At 45.9% G+C, this 10000-nt stretch overlaps 1 protein-coding gene across 1 annotated transcript in view; it reads left to right on the forward strand.

Annotated features, from left to right (window-relative positions):
- The first annotated feature begins 757 nt into the window (after positions 1 to 757).
- Positions 758 to 10000, forward strand: part of LOC117751616 (phospholipid phosphatase-related protein type 3-like) — a 10325-nt gene continuing 1082 nt past the window's right edge. Inside the window, exons 1-8 of the mRNA XM_034563547.1 lie at positions 758 to 838; positions 1170 to 1355; positions 2104 to 2233; positions 3184 to 3379; positions 4937 to 4994; positions 7655 to 7828; positions 8547 to 9404; positions 9755 to 10000. The exon at positions 9755 to 10000 is cut by the window's right edge and continues 421 nt beyond it. Coding sequence (XP_034419438.1) covers positions 758 to 838; positions 1170 to 1355; positions 2104 to 2233; positions 3184 to 3379; positions 4937 to 4994; positions 7655 to 7828; positions 8547 to 9404; positions 9755 to 10000 — 1929 coding nt within the window. The remainder of the gene's footprint in view (positions 839 to 1169; positions 1356 to 2103; positions 2234 to 3183; positions 3380 to 4936; positions 4995 to 7654; positions 7829 to 8546; positions 9405 to 9754) is intronic.

Here is a 10000-nt window from a genome sequence, read left to right on the forward strand (position 1 = left end):
AGGAAGGGAAGGTGATGGAGAAAGGGATAAAAGAGGTAAAAGGGGGTGAGATTGAGTGAGCGAGAAGGAATGAAGCGTGTAGCAGACAGAAGAGAGAGAGAGAGAGAGAGAGAGAGAGAGAGAGAGAGAGAGAGAGAACTGTGAATATTTAACTCTGTTTAGTTTTCCATTCGGGTCTTTGGCTCCTTCGTCTCTCTGAGGCCTTCTGGTCGCCTGCAGGTTCCTGATGGTGTGTGTGTGTGTGTGTGTGTGTGTGTGTGTGTGTGTGTGCGAGAGAAGATGAATTTGTTGTGTGGAAAACATTCGGAAGTTAAAAGCTTCCTCAGAATGGAATATATTCCGTTTGCAGGATTTATAGCCATGACTTTACGTGTTTGTCTGGCTGTAAAACACTAATAATGCACCTCATGAACACACAACACTATATGAAAAATGCATTTTAATAGCAAGAGGTCTCATTCTTCAAACTAATGCATTGTAATGTAATCATGACCCGGTTTACTTACAGAGCAGTTTCATAGTTCCTACATGAAACTCACAATAGCAACCGGGTTAGGGGCCGAATATGGATTTATTTTACTTTTGGGGTGAACTGTCCCTTTCAACCAGCCTTTGAAAACCTTTTTCAACCCACCGATCAGATCCGGGCAGAAGTTAGAAGGTCTTTTCTTTTAATGCTTTTTAGAAATATCGATTGAAATTCACAAAATCTTCGCAATCTGTGCCCCCGACAGGCCTCGACTGGTCCCACCCCAAGATGACCTCCCCCAAAAACAAAGCCAAGAAGAAACAACCCAAAGACAGCATGACGCTGCTGCCGTGCTTTTATTTTGTAGAGGTACGTGTCGATAGATCGACGAATCACCTTTATTTGACATGCTATGAATCACTTCTCTCTGCTCTACTGCTGTCGTGCGTTTTCTTTTTTAATAATGTTAATTGCACCTGGATGACCTCTACTGAAAGCAGAGTTATGTTTCATGGCGTCATCACTTTCTTCTTCTTCTCTGTGTTTGAACGTGTGTGTTATGGTTGTTGTCGTGGGAGTTGAGATAAACCATTCGATGAATCACCCCTTTGCAGGCAAATATGAAATGCTAGTCACTCTTTGCTTTGTCCTTGTGTGTGCGCGCGTGTGTGCGTGCGTGTGCGTGTGTGTGTGTGTCTAGCTCCCCATCGTCCTCTCCTCCTTGGTGTCCCTGTACTTCCTGGAGCTGACAGATGTGTTGTCCCCGGCGACCGTGGGCTTCCGTTGCCACGACCGTGACCTGTCCATGCCCTACGTGGAGACGGGTGACGAGCTCATCCCTCTGCTGATGCTGCTCAGTTTGGCCTTCGCCGGTCCTGCAGCGTCCGTAAGTCCATCACATCACGACACACACGCACACACACACACACACACACACACACACACGTGAGGATTAAAGGGAGTTGAAAAAAAAAGGGAAACTTGTGTGGGTTTCTGAATGAATAATAAATAATTCCCCGTGGTTGTGTCGCTGAGCGTCGACTGAACATTTATTTTACACTGTTTCTGTCAAAATGTTGCCCGGTGAAGCTTTACAAGAACAAACAAAAACTTCCCATATTGGAGTCGGAAGGATAAATCTCATCTCGGAGGATCAGTTATCTCACGTGTCTCTTGGTTTTTTCGGGGGGTCTTTTTGTGCGTTCCACAAATACATAGCTCACACGTATATGCAAACGTACGGCTTCTCTGCAAAGCAAATTCAATCTCCCCCTCAGGAAATGCCAAAATCAATGGACACGTTGATAAATACACACCTGACATTCCAATACACCAAGCACGCCACAGGCCCTCCCTAATCAATACACACACACACACACACACACACGCTGCTGCTCTCCGACGCTCATTTATCACTCAGATTGGAAGTGATCTCTATTCGATAACGCATCGCCTCCATTCTCACACTCTCTCTCCCCGTAGATCACAATCACACCAGTGGATATTAGACATTAATAGCGCGTTTACTCTTTTTTTCCTCTCTGATTCTTTTCTCTTGTTGTTGTTGTTGTTGTTGTTGTTGATTTCTCTCTCAGCAGCCTTTACATTGTCCACCGTGCTTCTTGTTCCTGTAGATCATGATGGGGGAGGGGCTGATGTACTGCTTGCAGTCCAAACTGAAGACGTGTCCCAAGTCGGAGAGCAGCATCAACGCCGGCGGCTGCAGCTTCAACTCCTTCCTACGCAGAACCGTGCGCTTCGTCGGTACGTCCGACTACCGATGCTCTACAGCCTCGGGGTCCATCTTTGTTTTTTTTAGAGGGTCTCATTAACCGCATGGTTTCGTCCAACGGCATTATTTTCCCACAGATGTGCATTTAGTCGGTGCTGAGGACGCGTGTATGAAAAGCATTTAAAGTGCTTCTCTGAAGCGTGTCCGAGTTAATTGGTGACTGCGTGAGTGTGAGAAGCATGTGCGTTTGAATTGAGGTATTTACCCTTGTTTTTTCAGCTTAACCATATATAGTTTCACCCTTTTTCTTTGAGGTAGTAACACTGTCCAAATATGTAACCTTTAACCTTTAGAGGGGGGGGGGGGGGGGGGGTGTATGGCTCTTGGTGTTGGTTTGGGACTAATCCTTCATAGTAAAGGTCAGTGGGAGATTATCACGTCCCCACGTGTAGCTTACATTCGCTCCTCCGGGTCGAACAACAGAGTTTAACTTCTGTTAAAGAATGAAATGCCGTTGTTTTTAACATGGAAATCAGACAAATTGGCCCATTTACCAGCCGAGCCCCCCCCCCCCCCCCCCCCCCCCCCCCCCCCCCCCTCGACTTGATCCCACTTTTTAAAGAAGAGGAAATAAGCTAATTACATGAATTAAATGACTGGAGAAAGAAGAAAAAAAGAAACGGGCACAATACGACGCTCCATGGGAAATATCTCCGGGCCGACTTTGAGCTTTGAAGTGAAAAGAGTAATTAATTCACCTTGCCGAGTGTGCGTAAAAAATAAATAAAAGAAGCTCGACAACGTTACAAACTGGAGGCTGGAGGTGTCACTTCTAGTTTGTTGCTTCAAATCCAGTGCCTCCTCCTCCCCCCCCTCCCTGCAGGTGTTCATAAGTGAACAGCTCACGGTAAAGACGTCTCCGGGGGAAGGGGGGGGGTGGGGGGGTTTCCGTCCTCACCATCTACCTCTCTGTGTCCCTCAGGTGTGCACGTGTTCGGTCTCCTGGCAACGGCCTTGGTGACAGATGTCATCCAATTGGCCACCGGTTACCACGCCCCTTTCTTCCTCACCGTCTGCCAGCCCAATTACACGGCTCCGGGAGTGTCGTGCGACAACAACGCCTACGTCACGCGGGACGTCTGCCTGGGGAAAGACCAATACGCCATCGTGTCGGCCAGGTAAAAATGCACAGGAGACGCAGGTGCGGAGCGGTTTAAAAAAAATTAATATAAAAAAAACTGCAATCCAACCTTCTGGATTCAAAATGTGCAAAAGAATAGAAAACCTGTGAAGACACGCAGACGCATCAGAGGATATTATCTGTCTTCTGTAATCTGTAATTCTTTTGGTCGTTTTTTTGGAACCGCCCCTAATTGCTGCACAAACTACAGGCGAGGAGTCGTCAACATTAATTTGCACCTGAAGAGGCTTGCAGGAGCTTAAAATAGCGAAAGAGTGGCTTGTTATATTTGGATTTTTTTTTAATAAATAATACAACATTTGCTAATTGATGATGTGCTCCTTCGTGAAGTTATGTGATTATTTATACAACTGGACTTACAATGCCCTTGAACATTCCCATTAGATTCCTGCTAAATATAGCTGATGTATATCTGATAATGGGATAATCTTATGGAGCAAAACACATGTTTTTACTTATACTATACTTGTGAGGACCCATATTTTCGTAATGCATTCTCTAGCTTCTTAGTCTTAAAGGGATAGTTCAACATTTTGGATGATCCACGTGTTGGCTATCTGGCCACGAGTTAGAAGAGCGGCACGAAACCGCTCTGTCTTCTCCTCTAATGCCTCATGCCTATTGGTACGTGTCCACGGTGCCACCTCCCAGCATCGGGCTCCCGGTGTACATCCCAATCGATAGATGATTGACGGCTGCTCTCCGTCTCTGAAACTGGAAACCAGTACACAATGGAATGCCATCCCAGTTTTTATTATTTATTTCACCCATTGGAGGGACAGTCGTGGTGTATAAATACATGAAGGAAAACATCCAGGATGCACCTGTAGCCGCGCAAACTCTTCCTGGCTGCGCCTGATTGGACGAATTTCACTCGTTTTGGAACCGTTCGCTTATATTCTAAAAAAATATTTTTCGGAAAATGTGTTTCTAAAATAGATTTGGGAAAAAAATATTTGCTAAATATGTTTTAATTATAGATCAACAATGGTTAAAAGATTTTTTTTCACAGAGGCATTGTGTAGTCCAGAACTCAACTTTATGCAAATAGGGGAGTGGCCAACGCAACGCCCCGTTTCTACAAACGTGCCACACTGCACCCAGAATGCATTGCAAGGCTGCTTACGTAAACTAAAAAAAAACCTCCAAAAAAACCCCACTCTTGCCCCTTTAACAGAACAGCCAGAAATGTACTCGGTATAGAAAACAAATCCTCACTCTTAAATCATAAAGCTCAGATTGCAGAACTCCCAACCAGCTCAACCCACACATACGAGCAGCTTTCGCCCTGAAGGAGCGCGAGAAAGTGGGAGAAAGTAAACACAAACAAATCAGATTCTCGAAACTCGTAAATCGATGTTGCCGCAAACGCCCCACGGTGTTCTGTTTGTGTGTTCACTGACGCTCAGTTTGACAAACACACGTCACAAACCCGCTTTATTCACGTGTATTTTCTGTGAAAACATGAATCTCTCTTTCCCTCTTTCACACCTAACTATCAACCTTTTCTCCCTCTTTTCCCCCCCACCGCCAGGAAAACATTTCCGTCCCAGCATGCAACGCTCTCTGGCTTCGCTGCTGTCTATATCTCCGTAAGCCCTTTTGTGTTTGTGTGTGTGTGTCTGTGTGTGTGTCTCTCTCTCTTATGAACAGTTCATTCACTGTAACCTTTGAAAGTAGTTATTCCTGTTTTGTTTTACAGTTCGGTAAAATATTTTTGTGTTACATTAATGCTCTAAATTACAAATTCAGAGCATTAATATAGCAGCAAACAAGTGTTTTGCTCTGTGACGGTGTTGTGGAGCAACGGCGTCCTCAGCAGCCAACATGTGCGTCCTCGTGTGCGTGTCCTCCATGTTGAGAGCCGCGCGGAGGCAATCCTGAACTCGTGGATGTGCGTTTGAATTTGTTAATTTAGCGCCCGTAAAAATAAGAGAATGTTGCACCACATATTTTGATCCTTAGACTTTTATTTAACGTGAGTTTGTGCATCTGTTCAATTATGTGTTCACGATAACTGGCCAGATGTTCTTCTACTTTATTATTAATGAACGTATAAAGCCGCCGGCAACGTACGATTAGTTCCTGCACATCAGACGAGTTCTAGCTCACCGCCACTTCATCCATGAATCACAATTACGTTACACGGTGTTTACGCACTGAGAGATATCCGGATTTCAGACGACAGTGCCCTCAGGCCAAAGAGTCATCTCACATAGAAAACAACAACAGAGACTGTCATAAACAACAACAGACTGTCATAAGAAACAACAACAGAGAATGTCATAAACAACAACAGACTATCATAAGAAACAACAACAGAGAATGTCATAAACAACAACAGACTATCATAAGAAACAACAACAGAGAATGTCATAAACAACAACAGACTGTCATAAGAAACAACAACAGAGAATGTCATAAAAAACAACAGACTATCATAAGAAACAACAACAGAGAATGTCATAAACAACAACAGACTATCATAAGAAACAACAACAGAGAATGTCATAAACAACAACAGACTGTCATAAGAAACAACAACAGAGACTGTCATAAACAACAACAGACTATCATAAGAAACAACAACAGAGAATGTCATAAAAAACAACAACAGAGAATGTCATAAACAACAACAACAGAGACTGTCATAAAAAACAACGATATGACTGTCATAAAAAAAAAACAGAGACTGTCATAAACAACAACAGACTATCATAAGAAACAACAACAGAGAATGTCATAAAAAACAACAACAGAGAATGTCATAAACAACAACAGACTGTCATAAAAAACAACAACAGAGACTGTCATAAAAAACAACAACAGAGACTGTGTCATAAAAAAAAAAACAGAGACTGTCATAAAAAACAACAACAGAGACTGTGTCATAAAAAACAACAACAGAGACTGTGTCATAAAAAAAAAACAGAGACTGTCATAAAAAACAACAACAGAGACTGTGTCATAAAAAACAACAACAGAGACTGTCATAAAAACAACAACAGAGACTGTCATAAAAAACAACAACAGAGACTGTGTCATAAAAAACAACAACAGAGACTGTCATATGTCCACTGTTACATCCTAATGTATTCTGGTCTATTCTGTTGTCCGGTGATGACAGGAGCAGTATGTGAACTGTACAGCAAAGTAGCACTGTCATTCTCCTATGAGATAACACACACACACACACACACACACACACACTACTCCACAAATGGCTATGGGAGGGGGCTACTGGTCATATCGCTGCTGCCTCACTGAGCCCAGAGTGTGCTCATTAAAGTTCACCAGACCGATTTCTGATTGGAGAGAGAGAGAGAGAGAGAAAGAGGGGGGCAGAGAGAGAGAGAGGGAGGAAAGCAGCTGTTTTGGTTGCTACAGTTACAGTATGTTATATCTAAATGCTGCAAAGTTGAGTCGGATCATGTTTCTTGAATATTTGTTTCTACGCTGCCCACCACATTTATATACTCTGTTATAATGACATTAAATAATTCCACCTGTTTCCTCTTCACACATAAAAAAAAAAAAAAGACCACTGATCACTTGATAAAATATATTGTAAATGTCCCCCGTCTGACAGATTCTTGCAAATGTTTATGCTCACGACTTGTTAAAGTGGATATTTCTGCAAAGCCCAGCTCCCCTGTCACTCAGCTGTCCTCCACTTTATGTAATCGAAATAAAGTGCGCAATACATAACTATATCTATACGCCTTTCCCCGTGGCCCTTTTGCTCACTGTCCCACTCGGTTTTTACAATTTAACAATATTCACCCCAGTTTACCTCATACAAGCACACTTTTATTATCTTCAAACAGCCGTGACAATCAATTAATGGCGGTGTCGTTGCCATGGAACCAAAACACGTTTTTCGATGTAATGTCACACGAAAGAGAACTCTTCAAATAAATATGATTATTCGCTTTTTTTCTTTCTTGCTTGGTTAGAAACGACACATCAAGCCTTTTTAAATAAAGAGTTGAAGCGAACCAAGAGAGTTTCCCTTTATGCTTCTGATCTTTATGCTAAGCTAAGCTAAGCTACGCCTTAACACACATAAATGTGCATTGATCTTCCCGTCTAACTGTAGTCCCCCAAATGGTTCCCTTATTAACAATGACAAGTGTCCTACATTCCTCTAAATGGAAAATCATTGTCTTAATAACATATCCACATGCTGGTGTATTTATGTGTGCCCCCCCCCCCCCCCCCCCCCCCCCCCCCCATCTCTCTCTCTCTGCAGATGTATTTCAACGCCAGCATTAGCAGCACCACCAAGCTGCTGAAGCCGTTGCTGGTGTTTGGGTTCTGCATGGCGGCGGGCCTCGCCGGGCTGACGCAGATCACTCAGCACCGCAGCCACCCGATAGACGTCTACGTGGGCTACGTCATCGGAGCCGGCATCGGGGTCTACCTGGTGAGTTGAAGACGAAAAAAATAACACCGAATATATCAAATGGGCCCCATTTATAGCGCTGGTTTCAAGATAATTGGCTTTTTTTTTTGCCTATAAAACTGAAGTGGATTTCCCGTCTCACGATTTAGTTTGTGAAATGACTACCTTGCGTATGTTTGTAGGTGGCCGTGTTTTAAAAAAAAATGTTTTTAATTAAGTGGTTTTGTTGTTTTGCTGTGACTGAATTGTTCCTTTGTGTTATTCTAACACGATCACAGCCTGCGCTAACAAACGCTCTCCCCTCCGAGTGGCTTTCATGCATTTCATCTCCAAGTATTTTTATTTTTCAGGCAGACTCTATATATAGCTTTTTCTATTACTGAAGGAACGGGAGAGAGAATTAATAATCCGATCGGAATCCTCTGGAACAATTTCACACTTCGTTTTAAGAAAAAAACCATTTTTCCACGCTCCCTTTCTCCTCCCTCTCTCCCTCTTCTCGTCTTTCACATTTTAAGAGGGGGAGCGTTTCTTTCTGCCATTAAAGGATGAATTCTGAGAGAGTGAATCGTGCTGGAGAAATGCTCATTTATGCACTCGCTAATAGGAATATACATTTATTTTTGTGGCCTCCCAAAGATTAAAGAAAACACATTTTCACGCTTCAGTCTTTATTTAACATGCCGGGTACTTCTATCTCCTCATGTGTTTCTCCTCCGCCCACCCATCTCTGTGTCAGGCTGTGTTTGCAGTGGGAAACTTCAAAGCATCAGACGAAGACGCTCCCCCGTCCCAGAAACTGGCCCCGGCTCAGCCGAAGGACGGCCTCAGGGTGCTGAACCAGCGGAGCCACGACTCCCTGTACAGGAAGACTCCCCGGGCGTCTGAGAGCAGAGAGGAGCTGGGGGCGGGGCTGGGGGCGGGGCTGGGGTCCGGGGCTCGCTGTAAGGTGAGGAGGGAAAAGGCCTCCCTGGCCTCCCTCAAACGAGCGAGCGCCGACGTGGAGCTCCTGGCGACCCGCGGCCCCATGGGCAAGGAAACCATGGTGACCTTCAGCAACACCTTGCCCCGCGTCGCCAACGGCAACAGCCCCATCTCCCCGTCGGACGAGCTGCCCGCCGCGCAGCGTCACATGACCTTCCACGTGCCCTACGATTCCCAGAGGTCTCGGCAGCTGGTGTCCGAGTGGCGTCAGCGCTCGCTGGAGCTGCGCAGCCAGAGCTCACGGGACGAGGAGGACGGGGCGGACGACGGGAGGGACGGAGGGGAGGAAGGAGGAGGAGGAGGAGCAGCGGGAGAGGGAGAGCAGGAGACGCCTTCGTCTCTTTACCCCACAGTGCAGGCCAACAAGGGCAGCGCCACTCCGACTGGATCCCGGATGGCGGTGGCGCCCCCGCTGGTTCACATCCCCGAGGAGGCCTCTCGCCCGCCGCCCGTCTCCCCAAAGAGTGCCAAGACCCGCGCCAAGTGGCTGTCGCTCACCGAGGGAGGAGGGGGAGGAGGAGGAGGAGGGGGGAAAGAGCCGGGGGCCGGGCCCATCGCCGTGTCCACGCCCCGCGTTCCCAACACGCAGCCCGGCCAGCCGAGGGTCACTCAGGTGAGGAAGAAAATGAGAAATCGAGTGCCTGCAAATCACAATAATTACATTATTTCGAGCAGTCATTTTTCATTCTTTGATTTTTTTTTTTCGAGTGGCACGCTGCCAGTTTTGGAAAATACAGTTTGGGGGGGGGGGGGGAGATTTAATAGCCTCCAAACCCCTGATGATTTAGTTTGTTGGTGAAATCAAAACAGAACAACAAGCGCTGAGGCAATTTCAAGGAATACTTTACAATATTATGTCTGTGAGGGATATTGAATATGTTACTATTACCTTTTACAGTGTTTATCGTAATAAAGTCCCCGCACTGAATCACTCTCCTCACCTTTTTTTGCACATTCCTCCAGGTGATAGCCATGTCCAAGCAGCAGGGCCACGCCGTCTCTTCGTCCGCGAAGACGTCGGAAGGCGGCTCCTCCTCCTCCTCCTCCGGCGGCGGCGGCGGCGGGTCCAACTGCTCCGAGTCGCCCTACTACCGCATCCCGTCCGACCGCGACAGCTGCACGGGCAGCAACCCGGGGAGCATCGCCGGCAGCGGGAGCATCGTCACGATCGACGCTCACGCCCCCCACCACCCGGTGGTGCGCGTGTCG

The sequence above is a fragment of the Cyclopterus lumpus genome, chromosome 22, assembly GCF_009769545.1.
Source record: "Cyclopterus lumpus isolate fCycLum1 chromosome 22, fCycLum1.pri, whole genome shotgun sequence".
NCBI lineage: Eukaryota > Metazoa > Chordata > Actinopteri > Perciformes > Cyclopteridae > Cyclopterus > Cyclopterus lumpus.